At 28.0% G+C, this 19,028-nt stretch overlaps 1 protein-coding gene across 2 annotated transcripts; it reads left to right on the top strand.

The window, feature by feature from the left end:
* LOC119600901 (elongation of very long chain fatty acids protein AAEL008004) lies at window positions 1-13,301 on the top strand. 2 transcript variants are annotated; one of them, XM_037951483.1, is made up of 6 exons: window positions 1-278; window positions 11,184-11,472; window positions 11,539-11,619; window positions 11,689-11,851; window positions 12,169-12,305; window positions 12,362-13,301. In XM_037951483.1, exons 2-6 carry the CDS (start codon window positions 11,203-11,205, stop codon window positions 12,554-12,556), a joined length of 846 nt encoding a protein of 281 aa, XP_037807411.1. In that variant the 5' UTR covers window positions 1-278; window positions 11,184-11,202; the 3' UTR covers window positions 12,557-13,301. The 2 variants fall into 2 exon arrangements, with proteins under 2 accessions (XP_037807411.1, XP_037807412.1); XM_037951484.1 differs by having other exon boundaries at window positions 40-170; window positions 12,362-13,254.
* Window positions 13,302-19,028: the final 5,727 nt, after the last annotated feature.

Raw genomic sequence — 19,028 nt, 5'->3', positions numbered from 1 at the left:
CTGAACTGAACTAGACAGGTGACAAGATCGAAGTGAATCAAATAGAAGACGGGTACCATAAGCCCAGATAAAGTTAGTTTGTTATTAAGACGCGAAGCATTCGGATGCTCGTAAAAATCACGCGAAAAGAACTTTCTACGAAAAAGAAACATTATTATTAATAATTTAAAGTGTGTATGAGTTCTAAAAATAAGTAACACACCATTTGTTAAAACCATATAAATTTAGAAAATATTGAATAAATAAATCTAAAGGACTTTGTAAATTTCTTGTAGAAGGCAAGTACTTTTTGTTGTGTCTTCTACTTTATTATACACACAAATACATACATATGTATGTATAAATATTATTTTTGCATTCGATGTGTGAGATTGAAGTTTGATAATATGTACAATAATTGTAATCTAATTATCATGCTTAAATAAATATTGCAACACCACTGAATACAATTGTATTATGTTTTGTTGATGTATTGTTAAGTGAGATCAAATATCAAAAAATAGACCTGGAAATTTTGGTATTTATTAGTGAAAATAACGAATACATAAACCAACATACCTGTACTTATTAACGTGTACTTATTTTGTCTTTGGTAAAAATTCATAAAATATAGAAAATGCTATTTATTTCTCAAGAAATTGTGATCATCAATATCTAAACTGTGTTTGTTGATAAATAACAAAAAATATTATCTAAATTATTGGCAAAAGTGTTAAATACACCAAAAAGCACTAAATAGTACTGTATAAATATATTGTGAAATTTTTAAACGAACATTTTGTTGAATTTCGAAATTTCGAATTTTAAAAATTGCAATGTGAGGAGGGGTTTTTAAATCTTTACATGTATTTATTTATAATTAAAAAACTAAAATGTATGTATGTACAGTACTCCTTTATTTACGTCGCCAAAATTATTTGTTCTAGATTTGATAAATTTTCATCATGCTAAACGTCAAATTGTTGTCAAGATAAACGAATTAGAGCGTATACTTGTCAAAACAATTGTTTAGACAAATTTGTCTTAATAATAATGACATTTAGAAGTAAATTGATCAAATTGAGTAATACAACTTTTGATTTGTCTTGACAAAAAGCGCAATATGATTCCCTTATGTATTGATATAAACAAAAATTGACAGTTCTTCTGTCAATGTTTTTTAAGGACTGTGAACGAAATATTTAAAATTATACAAAATAAAAGAAATATTTGCCCATGTGGGACATTTTTTAAATCGCCAATATTTTTTCATTCTTAAAATTAAAATCGATTTTGTGTGGAGTGATCTTATTTTGTTCATTAGTGTTTAAAAGGAACTGGTTTAAAATTTTTGCCAAATACATACATATTTGTATAATAACAGATAAAGAGCTTCATTTATTAAAAAAGAAAATCAAATTTAGCACAAAATTCATATATTTTTAATACAAAATGGCAACAGATTTAAATTGTATATCAATGGAAATAGACAAATGATAGCTCCATGATTGATATCGTTAGACTATAACCATCGATACTGTGTTTCTCTTAATAAGTAGATAGTACTTGGTCCAATCGTTAATTGCGAAATGTTTCATGACTACCATTGTGACATTTGCTTATTGAAACTACCTTTTGTTTTATTATATCACTAAAAATTTAAATTACATGCATAGGTACGTTGTTTTAATTTGTTTTCTTAAAAATAATGAATTCGGAAGTGACAAATTTAACATACATGTGTATAAAAAAAAGACACGCAAGGGTAATTTTTTAAATATGTAAGGTTAATCTAAACCGCCAAAATTACTTACATAAGTGTTACCGTTGAAAAATTTTAAAAAGTCGCACAAAATGGCATTTAAAAATAAGACTTATACACAGGGGATTTTTATGGAAAATGGGATTATATACATATCGAAATGAAAATGTATTACTTTTAACCGACGTATGAAGTAAATATGTGTGAAAATTATATTCTAGTATTGGTGAAATACTTTTCACTTTTTATATTAGAATATATCAAAATATCAGGAATGTATATTTATGTAAATGCATACAAAAAAATTAAACTGCTGTTTCCATCTTACTTTGTTATTGGTTATACCAATTTAAAACAGGAATTTTGAAACTGCCGTCTGAAGGGTTTTCCGTTTTTGATTATATCCGTTTCACGGTATCTAATGAGGATGAAACTGACATTTAAGTTAATGTAAATATGGGGAATTTCGTGTCAAGTGACCCAACTTTAAAAATCGAAAGAATGAAGAAATAGCTTTGGACAATTTTTGCTAGGTGAAAAGTTACACTCATTTGAATAAAACCCTGTATAACCAAATTTGACCCTCTCTAAGTCCGGCATTTCTTGACCGACAGAGCTGAAACTGACCTAATATCCAATAGTACTAATCTTAGTGCAAATTTCGTCAAAATCGATTTTTTGAGTTGGGTCACTTGACATGAAATTCCCCATATATTTAATGTAATGACATGGTTTTATTAGAATATATCCTAAAATTTGTTTCAGTTTAAGTTTTCTGACACTAAATGATCGGAGGAATTTGAAATAACTTTAACAATTTTAAACCGACTATACATATTCCAATTATTTGATATTAAAATTCAAGAAAATGTTTTTTGAAATGTTTTTCCAAATAAAAAAATTTATTTTTTAAATTAAAAAATCACTTAAATTACACTGAATTGAACATTTAAACACAAGTATTTATTAATTTCAAACATTTTAAATTCTTTTAAACAATAAAATAAAATCTTTTGTAATTTCAATTTTTATTTTTGACGTTTCTTTTTGTTCTAGCTGTGTTCATTAAACGGAAAAAAATTCCTGTTCTGAAAAACATTGTGTATGTGTTTTATAATTAAACACGTGAAATTGAGATGTTTTTGAACCAATTCTTTCTACACAGAAAAAAGTTTCAGCATAAATATTATGAACTGCTTTCATTATTTAAAGTTAATAATATTTAAGAATTAAATTGGTATGAATTTTATAATTTCTATTTTTTCAAACATTATCTTGAAGCCTTGACCTAAAATATTTCAAATTTATTTTTATTTTTCTATTTGTTAAAAAAATGTTTGAAGTTTTCTTAGGAAAATTTTGTATTTCTTTATGATTTTTAGATTAAAATCGATGAAATGTTCACGTATTTGGCGGCATTTTATGAAGAATAGATGCTTAACTATGTTGGATGATGTTTTCTTGGTTAACATTTAGTTTTTCTGCGTTTCAATTTATATTTTTTTATTATACAAAATTCACTAATATAGGATTACTATCTACAAAATATGGAAACAAATTGGTAGATAATGAACTTTTTTTGCAATTGTTCATAAATATCGTAGAAAAAAGTAAAAATTCAAAAACTTTTCGTCATGTACAAGTTCATACATTTTATGAACTTTTAATATTCTGAATGAAAATGGTTTGGGAAAAAAAACTCATGCTCGATTCATACAATATATTACAAAATTCATTCATGTTATGTATTATTTTTTTCTGTGTAGATAAAGATTGATTACTGATACAATTCTTAATTTAAAATTTGTTTATAATGCGAAAATTCGTTAAAGTAAACAAGTAATAGTGCTATATTCGGCAGTGCCGAATCTTATATACCCGTCAACATAGTATTTTTATTATTTTATTTTTTATTTTATTGCTTGTAGCTTCAAATATTCTTGTAAATTTTGAAAGTATTGATCTTTGGATATTTGGATTTACCAATTTATATTTATAATTACCTTAGCATCAGAAAAATATGCTGCACAGAGATCAGTTTGGCATTTGGATGCTGTTTCGGAGCATTTCAACTATATTGTTTTTCAAAACATGGAAATTCATGTTCCAATATATTGTTCCCCTAAAAATAATATGTTTTTTTTAATACCAGTTTCCATGTCACAATTTCACACATCCATTGTTAGACCATATGTGTTGCAAAATTTAGTATTCCCATTTATTATTGAATATAATAAGTTTTCAGAATTATATAACATAATTTTTATATTGTGCTTTAAACTTTTTAATTTGTTTTTACAAAGAATATATACCCAAAAAAGACCCTTTCGGAAAGTAATTAATTTTTTATTTAAACATTTAAAATCATCGCTTGTAGACTTTTGTAAAATCCAAAAAATTAAAAAAATTGATTTCCTTTTAAAAATCTGTTATTCATTGGAACTGAAAAACTTTTTTTTTATGATTTGTATTTGTGAAAACTAACATTTACGAAAATGTGAAAGAATTTTTTATTTTTCTTTAATACATCAGAATATACCGAACAAAAACATCGTTGCAGGCTTATGTATGTGGCATGGTTTTCAAACACAAGTCTTGCTGAGTTTTTATTGTGGATCGAATGGCATAGTCGTTTTAAAAATTAAACGATTGAGTTTAGATAAATAACGATTAGTAAATTATTTTTGATTTAAATGCGTGTTTGATAGCCAAAGTAGTTAATATTTGTCGAAAATCACAAGGCCAGTGATTACAATGCGAAGATTTAAAATAAAACTAGCTATACACGTTGGATTTGTTTGTTTGATTTGTATGTGCTCGACATTATGTTGATTTAAGATTTAAAATAAGTGAACTTTTTATTTTTTGTGAGTAATAATATAAAATAATTTCCAAATTAAAAAAAAAAATCAATTTAATATCAAATGTTAAGATCATTCCTTAGTTCCAAATATACAAGTAAAATTGTTGTCGTTTATTAAAACAAGATTTTGTATAACACAAAATAAGCAACGAATAGATTACCAATACGGTAAACCAAATTAGCATAATGTTAATTCATCTGCATATGGTGAATATATAAACATAAATCTTTATGAACGATTTAAATATGACGCATGTTTGTTTTTGTAGAACCGATACTTTAAATTACACGTACATTAAACGGGTACATCATCCCGTGTAGGTGATCTTCTGACGTCATTTGAAAATAGCCTAAGGGCTGCGTTTTGACAGCTTCTTTGCACCGGAACAACTCGAAGTTCATCGAACAACGACCAAGGATTGTCAACTCAGCCACACCGACTTTACACGTATGACGCATGTTTTGTAGTCCTCAGTTCAAAAACCCGAAATTTGTAGTAAATGTGCGATATGATTTTCGAAAAATACTCTTTTTGGGCACTATCGCTCAAATTAGTTAAATCTTGAATGATATAATAATCACAAGCATGGATTTGTGTTGTTTATAACACCCAAAATTTGTTGACCTACATCCTCCTTAAAATATACGAATCGATTCAGAATTATTTCTGATTTGATTAAACCATGACTGTTAGCCTGACTTTACATGCAAAATTCGTATTTATACCATAGTTCGTAATTTATCAGATGGTTAGGTTAGGTTGATAGGAGGATGTATCTACATAAAATCCGAAGAAATACACCTAGGCCACTATCGGGCCTGTTGTGCGGAAAATGATTGATGGTGAAAACAAAAACCTTATATAGTATTCACTAAATGTATTATCGTCCGATGTTCAGAAACTCTGATAATTATATTAAATTTGTAAATTTGGCTACTTTTATATTATAACACAAGTAATATGATCTGTCAAAATTGTATAGAATAGAACGGATGAGATAGTCTAAACGCAGTATGTATTAAAACCACACCCCATTGGGAGAAAATACGGATGGAAAATTTGACAGTTGCTTGGCTCTCTTCATTTTTGGAATGATTCAAAAACAAGCTTGCTAGGGTTCTATAGTTGAAACGAAAAGTAGACTTTTCGACTTTTTGCATTCTATGAAAAGTCGATTTTTCGACTTTTCAACTTTTTCATTTAATTAAAAGCACATACAAAAAAAGAAACAGCTGTTTCCGTTCTACTTTGTTATTGTCTTATACCAATAGTGTAAAAGCAAAAAATATAAATCATACGACTTTTATTCTCTTTACTAAGATACGGATGGAATTTCATTTGATTTTCATACGTAAAGTCGTACCTTAAGTCTTATAGTCTAAAGGGCCCTTAAATGTTACCAAAAAATATGCATATCATTTATGCATACATATGTACTTGTACATACATATCTATACATATTTACATACATTCATACTATATAAATATATGTACATACATACATGTAAATATATTTTTACAATTGAGTTACTTGCAAATATTTTTTTATCAAATATTATTCTACGCGTTTTTATTAAGAACTTCAACACAATAACCAAATATTAATCTATATATGTATAATATTAATTTAAAAATTATATGTAAAAAATTATATATCTATATATATATAAATGAATGTGTGTTTGTTTTTATGTTTATATGTTTGTATGTTTGAACGTTATAGACTACTAAACGGCTGAACCGATTTTATTAAAATTTTCACAGCGTATTCCTGTATGTCTGGAATAGGTAATAGGCTACTTTTAGGCGAGGAGCCACGCCTATATTAAGAAAATATTAAATCCGTATATTTTAGATAATATAACAGTTAGTCCTCAAATTTTATCGGAGCAACTTTAGTGTCAATATAATTATTTAGGACAAAAAGTAGGCGGACTATCATTAGGGGGCGTGGCACCTCCCATATAAATTAAATACAAAAATACGTTTATCTTGGAAACTTTTACAGTTAGAATCTTCAAATTTTGCACGAAAAACTTTAACATCCATCTAAACATTTTGGGTAATAAATTGGCGGACTACCCATGAGGGGAGCGGCACCTCCCATATTAATTAAAGACAAAAATTCGTTTATCTGGAAAACTAATGGAACTAAATTCTTCAAATTTTGCACGAAGAACTTAAATATTCATCTGAATATTTTGGAGGAAAAAAAGCGAACTTTCATCTGGGGGGTCTTGAAGCCCCCACATGTATCAAATAGAAATATTCGTATATCTGAGAAACTATTAGAGCTTGAATCTTCAAATTTTACATGGAGACCTTTGAAATTCATGTGAACATTTAGAGCATAACGGGCGGACTTTCAATGGGTGGCTTGGCACAACATATATGAATTAAATACAAAATTTCGTGCATCTTGGAAACTCTTATATTATTCAAATTTTTTATAGATAGATAAAAATTGGCGATAGATAGAAACTGGCGAACTTGCAATAATTTGCTTGACATCTTTCATATGTAACATATAATAAATCTGGTATTTATTTATACATATTCCTTTAGTGTGTTTCTGTATGCCTGGAAACTGGTGCAATTAGAGTCCTCAAATTTTGCACGGACAACTTTGACATCCATAAGAATATTTTTGGACAAAATGTATGTATATACGTATATATGTTTGTTTGAAGTCTATAGCCGCCTAAACTGCTAAACCGATTTTGTTGAAATTTTTAGTAGTGTGTTTCTGAATGCCTGGAAACTGGTGCAATTAGAGTCCTCAAATTTTGCACGGACAACTTTGACATCCAAAAGAATATTTTTGGACAAAATGGGCGGAATGGATATAGTGGGCGTGGCACCTTCCATATTAAGAAAATATTAAATCAGTATATCTCAGAAAATATAACAGTTAGAGTCCTCAAATTTTGTCGGAGCCACATAAGTCTCAATATGATTATGTAGGATAAAAAGGGGACGGACTAGCAACAGGGGGCGTGGCACCTCCCATATTAATAAAATACAAAAATTCTTTTATATTGGAAACTATTAGAGTTAAAAGCTTCAAATTTTGTCACGAGCGTGGCCAAAAATGGTTAAAGTCGATGTAGGAAATTTTATTATTTTATATAGAAAACATTCCTATTAGTTAAAATGGAAAATATTGTTTAAAAATTTTGTGTAGTTTTTTAGTTATTGTAGCTCAAAGTTAAGGTTTGCATGCAAGATAATATATTTAAAAGAAAAACCTAAAATTTGACATTTGCTTGTCGTTATTTAAATATTTATTTTATATATATAACGATAATTGTAACTCTGTTTTGGTTTAAAAATATTGATCCTTCTCGAAATACCGTTAGATAAAGGATACCTCCTAAGTATAACGACGATTTCGATACAAATGTCAACTTCTGTAGTGAATTAAAAAAAAACACCCGATATCACTTTCGAAATTTTTTGATATTTTATTGCTATAACTATGTATTTTAACATAAATAAACTTCAACTGCTTCTGAGTGCTTTTACGGGTTTTATATACATTTTTTTCTATCAACATCATTATATTTTTGGGATATTTTTCATAAGCGGCTGCAGTTTAAGAAAAGTAATACATATAATGTCTTACATAATATTTAACAATTTGTAGGAAATTTGATATGAGTAATACTAGTGGATACATAGTAGGAAAAACTAAAATTTACACTTTTAGAAATGAGCAACAATTGAGCTATATACAGGAAAAAGTAGGTTTGAAACTTAATAGAGATACTGGGTGAATACATGGAACTTCGTAATAGTTGACAATTATGTTGAAATTTTTTTTAGATGATAATTTTTTAAACAAAATATAAAAAGTTCTATTAGGAAGCCATTACAAGTACAAATAAATACTTTTTATTTGTTATGAGTATCAGATTAGATCAAACGAAAAGGATATCCTTGAAGGTTGAAAAGGAATCCTCACTAAGGATATAATGGAGGTGGGGAACAAACAATTTAATGTTATTATTACTCATCTATCTCTTTATAAGTGATTCGATAAAAAAAATTTTGTTTTTTTTTTGCTTTTTTCGATTATGTGTTTGAAAAAGGACATTTTTGAGGTAGTCGTATCCTTGGTCTGAATTGAACGAAATTTGGAGGTTGTATTAAGTGTATTAAGCATATCAAAACTAAAGTCTGTACAAAATTTCATTAGGATATGAGTTTTTTTCTCCCAGTTATGGCAATATCTATTTTCAGGATATATGGGAAGGACACGAATCCTTGAAGATTTATTGACCAAATTTTTAATTTTCTTATATTTCGTCAATTAAAACATGTGTGTCAAATTTCGTTCTACGATAACTCCTTCTATTTTTTGCCACTCGTTATATGAAATCACGACAGTGTCGAGCAGCCCCTCCCATATGAATTAAATACAAAAAAAACTTTTATCTAAGAAACTAATAGAACTAGATTTCTAAAATTTTTTATTCATCTGAATATTTTGGAAAAAAAGCGGACTTTCATCAAGGGAGTGGCCTGGAACCACCATACGAATTATATAGAAAAATGTGTATATCTGAGATACTCTAGAAGCTAGAATCTTCAAATTTAACATGAAGGGATTGGAAGACATATGAATTAAATACAATACAATACAATATTATTCATATTTACATAGCTTACATTAAAATCCTTATTAGCGTTCGGAAAAATCGGCGTGGCATCTCCCATGTTTAAGTGGGTTTTTTATTTATATTTCTTTAAGGGTAATAAAGCACACTGGATTAGCTATTGCCTAATAAAACTGGTGCTTTACAAAACTCATTATTATTTTATTATAATTCAGGACTATAGAGTGTAATATTAATATTTAAAAGTCGTCGAAAACATATCACATGAAAATTTAAAAAAAAAGAAATTAATAAAAATTTATGAAACAAACATCCAAATTTATGTCAGATGTAAAATATTAATTTTTATAAATATTTTAGTTTATTAATTCGCAAAAAAAATTTATTTACAAACCTATTGTAATCAAATCCATAAACCCAATGTATGTATATGGGTTTTGTGTGTGTGATTACAATAGGTTTGTAAATAACAATTTATATTATGATTAAAAAATATTTAATATATGTATATTAGACCAACTTGAGTTACCCTTCTTAAAATATTCGTTGTTATGTCATATGGTGTTACCCAAAATATTTTGGATTTAGTGTTGTCCATTCGTGAGCTGGACAGTTTTCAAAAAAATATCCTCAGGGGGACACGACTTTTCATATTCAATTCAAAATTTTACCCAGTTTCAAAAAATCTTTGTTTTGTTTTATGATGGTTTTCAAAATATCTTGAGTCTATCGATGGATGTTCGTGAGCTGAACCGGTTACAAAAAAGGCCCTTTTGAGTCTAGCCATCGCTAGACTCAAAATATTTTGGAAATAATCATAAAACAAAGCAAGGTAAATTTTTGAGAGGGGTAACAAAAACACGTTTTTGCTTTCCATACAGAGTGAGTCGGTCTAATGTATGTACATACAAGATCACATTTAAGTGTAGTGTCAATAAGAAAATCTGTCCTCAAATGTGGATAAACTTCCACATTTAGTTATACTGGCTGTCGTTCATATACAAATCAATAATCGATCAATAATAAAGATTAATTACACTGGTCTGCAAAAAAAGTTTTTTTTGCGCTCCTTTAAATTTTAATGGCTGATTATTATAAACTTATTGCTCCTGAATCCAGGTGCAAAGTGTGTTAAAAACTCAATTTTTTTGCTAGAAATTTAAAGTAAAATTTTAAAATGTGTGCAACATTGATAAAAACAACAACAACTAAAACAAGTAAAATTTACTATAAGGATGTCTGGGTATATATTATGTACTTTGTATTTGTTTTTCTATTCATTAATGTTTCACGGAAAATAGGCCTACAAAAATCCGCAAGCATGTCTGACCATTTTCCGTGGTATCTTCTTCCTTTTTATAATATCTCTTGATGAAACCTTTCGAAATTTTCATCTGATACTGCACCAAGATTTTCAGGAAAAAGTGTGAGTCCGAAAAATTAAGTTTTAGTGACATGTTACATTTAAAATGACGATTACAGAGATCAGTCCTTTAATTTTTTCTTTATAGTTTTCAGCTCTTTGTTTTCCAATAAAAATGAAAAACATCTAACAAATGCGACACATTTTTGAATTTTCGATATTTATAAACCCGCAAATTTTTTTGCAAAAAAAAAAAAAAAATAAAAAAAGTTTAATTTTGTAAAATTAGCTGTAAAATTTTGTCATCATATAACTATTTTTTGGTCGATCATTCATGGACAAAATATGAAATATATTTTCACCAGAAGTGTATCCAACCCCCTTCTGTCTGTAAGGGTTAATCAAAATAGTAAAGTACTACTCGAAATTGTGACGTGAAAGAAATCGAAAGCAGGCGTAGATTCAGTGTGGCAATATCTTAAGTTCTATAACATAGTTTTTAAAGGAGGATTTCAGTGTAGATCAGTGTTACTCTTAATTTATGAAATTGGTAATACATACAAACTAATTTTAAAAAATATATGTATTATTTTTAGAATATCATATTAAGTCAAGATGTCATCGCCAACGTTTAGATTGAATGAATCGACGACGGTAGTTGATCGATTGGTTAACTTTTTTGTGGAACATGAAGACTTACGCACAAAGAGTTGGTTTTTATCTAACGCACCAGGTCCTCTCTTTATGATATTGGGTGCATATTTATATTTTTGTCTATATGCTGGTCCTAGATATATGCGCGATCGCAAACCATTCGAACTGAAGAATACATTATTGGTGTACAATGCGGTACAAGTTGTCTTAAGTTGGGTGCTGTTTTATGAGGTAATATTATAAAATCAAATCATACTAATTTTATGGAGAAAATTTGCCATTCTATTATCATTACAGGGATATAAAGGCGGCTGGGGTGGTCACTACAATTTTAGATGCCAACCTGTTACATATGCTACAGATCCTATTTCTATGAGAGTAAGTTGGTATTAGGTTAACTTGAATTTCACATACATTCTAATTTATTTAATATATTAATGCATCTAGATGGCTCGTGCAGTTTGGCTTTACTATATTGCAAAAATTACTGAACTCTTGGATACCGTATTTTTTGTATTACGTAAAAAGGATCGTCAGATTTCCTTTTTGCATTTATACCATCATACATTAATGCCAGTTTGCGCTTTTATCGGAGTTAAATATTTTGCTGGTAAGATAAACATTTATATTATTTCTGATTAAATGTTGCTTTTAAAATTTAATGACATCTTAATATTGTTAAAATAATTCCATAATTTTGACATTTATAGCAAAATATTATAGTCAATCAAGAACTTCGTATTTTGAGTCAGAAATCGTTAGCTGGAAATGAACGATATGTTTGGAAATCATCGTTTCGTTGTACATATCGATCATTTACTGCAAGACTGGTTTAATCAAAAAAAGTCCATTCGAGAAAAAATACTTTGATCATTATTTGTTTGTTTTCCAAGGTTTTATTTTATTTTGAAAACTTGTCTTTTTCAGGTGGTCATGGTACATTACTTGGATTTATTAATTCCTTTATTCATATAATTATGTATGCCTATTATTTGCTCTCTGCGATGGGTCCGAAAGTACAAAAATACTTATGGTGGAAGAAGTACATTACTATCTTACAAATCGTAAGTATAGAAAAACAATCTTATAATAAACTGAATTAACATATTTTATCATTTAGGTTCAATTCTTAATTATCTTCGTGCACACGTTGCAGATTCAGTTCCAACCTAACTGTGCATTCCCAAAACCAATTGCTGCTTTATTGACATTTAATGCAGGCCTCTTTACTTACATGTTCAGTTCGTTCTACGTTAAAAATTATAATAAGGATAAGAAACATGCAGCCGCTTTAAAAGCCGCCAAAAAGGAATAAAATCATTGTACAACTAAACCATTTTCCTTTATCTATGAATACTTTAAACATTAATCTTTTCAGTTCTAACATTAAGACTATAAAGTTTTTTGCAAGCCACTAATAGAATTTGGATTAAGGATTAATTACCATTAGCTAAATTAGGAATTAAGTGCTAAACTAATGTAATTTTATACATACATAGGTAGTAGTTTTATAACAATTATACGATTATGTATAATTATTTTAAATCAATACCGTACACGATTAAACTGTTAATACACAACTTATTATTATTAATTATTAGATTTTAAGTTTATCAATGCAACAATATAAAAATTAATTTAGATGAATTAGTTGAAATGAATATCCTTCCTTGTTTTTAAGTGGTAAAAGGAGAGTGCAATAGAACCAAATATAAATATTAGCTTATTCTTAAGGGTTCATTATAAATATGTATGTATGTATGTACATATACATACATGTATGTATTTTTGCTGTATTGTTTTCAATTATATTTAAGTCGACATATCTTGCTGAATTAAACAATAACACAAAGTAAAAATTTCATTAAAATAGTATTAAAGATTAAAATAGTATGTCTTATACAAGTGTATAAATTGTACTTATAAGAATGAACCAACGTAAATACAAACTGTCAATATTATATACATATGTATTTAAAGTACTGCTCAAAAATATAGCTCACCTTGTATTAAGTTTTTATTCTTTTCATATTATTAATAAAAATTAAGTCAGAAAAACATGATTGATGGCAAATTCAAGAACGAAGGCTAGTTTATGTAATAAGTATCAAAATTCGGTGTAAGATGACAAAATAACTTTATTAGTCTTTTTATACAAAACTAACCATAAAAAGCTGTTTCATAATTATAGCGCATTCTGTGAAATAATTTGAAACAATATTGATAAATGTTAATTAATTTTGTAAAATTGCAATTAATTATTATGAAAGGACACTTGTTTTTGCTTCTAAATGCAATTTAATTTGAAGTGACAAAATTAAAGCAGTTGTCTTTGGTTAATCAATCGATCGGTTAATCAATAAATTTTTGTCGATTAATCGCTCGAAAATATGAAAAATACCAAATTTCCAATTAACACAGCAAGAAATAATTGATGTCATACTTTACAAATGACATCTTAATCGCATCTAAAAATGCATTTACATATGTACATATTTTTCGCTTTTATAAACCAAATATTTCCTTACAAATGAAAAGCCAGTTAAAAGTGAGGAAAGATATGTAGAAATATAATAACACATGCGAAGTACATCATGTTTTCATGAAAAACCAATGAAATTTGCATTATCGTGTTATTGAAAGAATATGTTTTATTTTTAACATACAAATATCGGATTTTAACAGCTTCCAAAAATGAGATTAGATGTAGTTCAAAGTTATCAAAAATTATCAACATCCCTCCAATGACACGCTAATGTAAAATTCAAAGTTTTTTCACCTGAATTTGAAGCACTTCGGATTGCTAGTTGTGATGAAAATACTACATCTTTTTCCACACCTTTTTTTGCTGGGAAGCTACGTTCACAATGATAGAGTACTCTGGAGTGAATTAAAACGAGATAGTCAAATTTAAAATATCGTTGATAAAAAGAAACAGATACACAATTTGCTGGAGTTCTCTATCATTGTGAACGTAGCTTTACAATCAAATGGTTGAAATTTTGTAAAATTTTTTAATAATGTGTATTATAAAATGCTGTCGAAGACTTTTGTGTCTTTACGCCGGGGGCGCTGCTATTCAAAATAAATTACGTCCAAATTTAACAATTTAATAATATTTAAGTAATAATGTGGATAATAAAATGCTGTCGAAGACTTTTGCCACTTTACGCCGGCGCTGCAATTCAAAATAAAGTGCGTCCAAATTTAAACTCTGCAATTCTTTATATAGTTTTTATTTCATTGCGATAAGCATAGAAAAGCACACTGCGAATAGCTACTATTTTAGTATAAAGCGATTTTTTGTAATAGGTTTTATTAATACCCTACATTACTATTTAGGGGAAGTTATTATGCATTTGTGCTGTATGTATGTAGGTATGGCCCTATAGGTGGTTAAAAGCAAACAATTTTACCAATCGGCTCATAATCACTTTCCCATTCATGTAAATCTTGTGATCAAAGTTCAAATAGTTTGTAATTGTTCCATGATATCACATACAGTCCAGAAAAATTAGTCGAACAAATTAGCAAATTGTGGAATTTTAGATAGCTAAACAAAAGTTAGCTCAGGGCTTCTGAAACAAACGTAATCGAGTTCACTGAAAGATTGATTTGTTATACATAATTGGAATAGTTATACACATACATACATGATATTTGTACTTAATTTAATAGTGTAGCTAAGAGAGTTTAAACGATGGAAATTAACTTAATGTTAAATATATAGTATGTATCATTCCGCTCGGCATAAATTAAGATTTATCCTTACGAATTATTTTAATTTTCCTTGTTTTCAAATGTCGAGTTCGAAAAAAAAAACTTTTTTAGGAACCGAAACCTATATTTATGAAACCTAAAATTATGAGAATCGGTCGGCAATATAACCCTCTTACAGAAAATAAATTTGTTAGTAATACTTCATTCCAAAAGTTTAACTATGTTAGAATTTAAAAAAAAAAAATAATTACTATAAATTATGGAGATCTTGGTCCATAATTGATCCAATCCCACATTGAAATCCCTATTCCGAAAATCAAGGTGACGTTCATATTAATCTAATGATCGAAGTCCATATACGATATGACCACTTCCGAAATTTGCTTTTTAACACATATGATTTGTGGTGGGTTTATAAAATTCGGCATAGCCGAATATAACACTCTTTCTTGTTAATTATTTCTCTGCTAATAATGTTTTCAAATTGAAACTTTTGGAATATCAATGTATGTAATGCAGAATACACATAATCGTAAAGCATTGGAATAAAATGGAACTGTTTCTTTTTTTCTTCCGATTCCGTTTTTGTTGGAATAACAATTGTCGATCGTAGCGTAAGTGAATGCGGAAACGTAATCGAAATGCAGAATAGGGGGATTGATCGATAGGTCAGATATGCAGTATAACTAAAATTAGGAATATATATTCTAATTGCTCAATCAAGTTTTTGACATTAACAATATCAATATAAAGTCAAAAGCTGGATTTCTAGGTATTTTTTATTCGTTATATCGAGAATAAAATTTCTTAAACTTTCTTTATATAAGGTAGTTTACGTTAAAAATTTGGCTGTTCGTATCGGATTTTCTTTAAATGAGATTCGTTATACCGGGATTTGCCTGTATATCTATTCATGGTTAAAATGCAACTTTGTTTTTACGTTATTGATCTTTTTCTTAATACAAAATAGTTCAGAAACTGATTTTCTGTAAGATGTTTTATTTGGGGGAAAGGGTCAAATATAGGCCGATCAACATAGATCTTTGTGAAATTATATGTTTTTAATTTTTAAGAATTAATCAAATTTTTATAAATAATTTGTTTTTAATTTTTTACATTTTTTTATTTTTTTCCATCCCTACATAATTTTCCACACAATTTTTGTGCTTTCTCTGTTTTGTTAAGCTACGTTCAGACCTATCAAATATTTGATGAAAAAGACGTAACCACTAATTTTTGTAATTTTTTTTTTTTTGATTCTGCATGATTTTTGTAATTGCAAATATTGTCGAAACAAATAATAAAGACGTTCTGAACTGATGTCGTCAAAGATATATTATGTTTGTGCAAATAAATATATATTTTAAGGAAATCAAAATGTAGATTTTTTAGAGGTCACGTCATTTTCGTCAAACATTTGATAGGTGTGAACGTAGCTTTATAAACACGGACATGGCTCAATAGACTCCGCTATTTATAAGGATCCAGAATATATATATATAAATATATATGTTCATATATATATATATATATATATATACACTTTATAGGGTCGAAAAATTATATTATAGAAATTACAAACTGAATGACAAACTTAAATATATATTCCCTTCGCACGAAGGTGAACGGTATAAAAATGAAGATTTGAAATAAAAATAGTTCTCGTGAGTTTAAAAATAAATCTCGTGAAAATGAGAGAGAAATACATAAAATAGTATTCACGAATACAAAAATTTCCTACTCTGGTCGACAATTCCGATTTTTAAAATATTTGCTTCCAAAATCCCACTTTTTAATCTCTCGGATTCCCTTTTTATTTAAAACCGTTGAAAATTTAAAAACTAATCGTAGTTGAAAACTTAGCCGTCTTACAGTCGATTTTAAGCCACCGCCGACATTTTTAGTGTTAGCCGCCGTTAATATTTGTCGTTGTGCAAACAAACGTAGAACGTGTTGAGTTTGGAAATTTTTTGAATTCTTTTAGAAAAATTTATAAATATATATAATTTGGAAATAACATTAATTGTTTAATGGTTTAAATAAACAGGTTGGTAGGTACATACATACATATGTATGTTTGTATGTAGCCGTTATTGTGCTGATGGGTTATGTCAATATTGATGAATTATTTCAAGACCATGGTGTGTTATTTGGAGTTTAAAGATGCAGTTATGATGTAAAATGTATGCTTTCTAATAATTGACTGTGATTATTTATTTGATAATGTAATATGCGTTTTCTAAATTCCCGCTAATAAGTTTTTAATCTATCAATGCAAAGGTAATGTGTAAGTGTAAAGTAATAAGATCTTGAATCTATAGTAAAATATATTGAATTGCATTAATTTTCAAGACTTGAATTAAACTGTAATAACATGGTAATGTTCGACATGAAGTCAAGTTTACTTTTAACTGAAGAATGGTATTGAATTAAAATGTAAAACAAGTGTGTTTCAATACTTGGTATTTGAATGTTTAACTGGAATTCAATTTGTTTTACACGTGAATTCCAGCAAAAATGCTTATTGGGAAGAGAGTGGCAATTGTATACCTCCCTAGGAGGACATGCCAATGTTGAAATAACTAGCAACCAAGGGGATGGTGGTCGGTCGGCTAGTAGTGACAAGGTATATTATCAACTAGAGGCAACGGACGGACGCTGATTGCCATATCTGGAATAACCACAAGGATACATACTTATTATTATACCATTGATCTCAGCAGAATCACTACCAACACCCATAGAGTGCGATGTCTGTCTGGTATGACTTTCAGTGAAGCTCTTGTTGTCTCCAAACACTATGGTGGCCGAATATTTACAAGAAACAATTGTTAAGCCGCCATTTTTATAAATTTATCGCACTGTAGAAAATGTCACGGACTTTCTTCGGATTTTTACAAGCTTAAAATCTAATCAAAAATATTAAAAACCATAAGAATACTAGAGAAAAACATTGCAATTTTCTAGAAATCTCAATAAATAATCTTCAATTGTGTTGCGAAGCTAAAGAAAATATTGAGTTCACAGAAAACACTGAAAAACGATTTCAATTACCAAAACCTCGTTTTCAATTATTTTATTTATTAAAGTTCAGCCTATAACAAAAAATGTATATTCAATTACTACTTATAATTGATTTCGTATACAAAATTTTTATTTTTTTATATTTTTGTTGTTGTTAAATACGTATTTGATTATACATTTTTATGATTCAAATACAAAATGAATTGAACCCTTTTAAAATTTTTGATTAATCGTTTAATTGAAAATTTTTTAAAATTAATTTTTTCTGTGTACGTACACAGAAAAAACTGAAAAACGATTTCAATTACCAAAACCTCGTTTTCAATTATTTTATTTTTTGAAGTTCAACCTATAACAAAAATTGTATATTCAATTACTACTTATAATTGATTTCGTATACAAAATTTTTATTTTTTTCTATTTTTGTTGTTGTTAAATACGTATTTGATTATACATTTTTATGAATCAAATACAAAATGAATTGAACCCTTTTAAAATTTTTGATTATTCGTTTAATTGAAAATTTTTTTAAATTAATTTTTTCTGTGTATTTGATAATACATTTTTATAATTCAAATCACAGAAAAAACCATGATTTAAAAAATAGAAGGTTGTTTCAATTTTATTTGTTTGACAAGAATAGAGATTTTTGAAGTTTATTTTATTTGTAAATATTCAAAGGGAGCTTTGCCACATCTAGAAAATGATTTTGAGGAGTTTTTAAACAAAAATGTGTAGTTTATTAATAATAACAATTTTTTTGTACTAACAAGAGGAACGGTAAACTATTTAGTGTTTATTTTCCTATTATCCTTTTTCATTATTTCGAGTTAACAGAATGTGTACTAAATTCGGCTATAGCGAATCTTATATAACCATAATCAAAACATGTATTACACTTTGGAATTTCGGTCATATAGGTAGGTAGGTAGGTCGATAGGAGGATGTATACTACATCAAATCCGAAGAAATACACCTAGGCCGCTATCGGTCCTGTTGTGCGCTCCTTATCATGAAAAAAAACAAAGAATTATTCAATTTCC

Source organism: Lucilia sericata, unplaced genomic scaffold, assembly GCF_015586225.1.
Source record: "Lucilia sericata isolate MDLA Ls3-8-SP2 unplaced genomic scaffold, ASM1558622v1 Contig000126F_arrow, whole genome shotgun sequence".
Classification (NCBI taxonomy): Eukaryota; Metazoa; Arthropoda; class Insecta; order Diptera; family Calliphoridae; genus Lucilia; species Lucilia sericata.
Note: the sequence above shows the minus strand (reverse complement) of the source record. Positions and strands in the feature narration are given on the sequence as shown.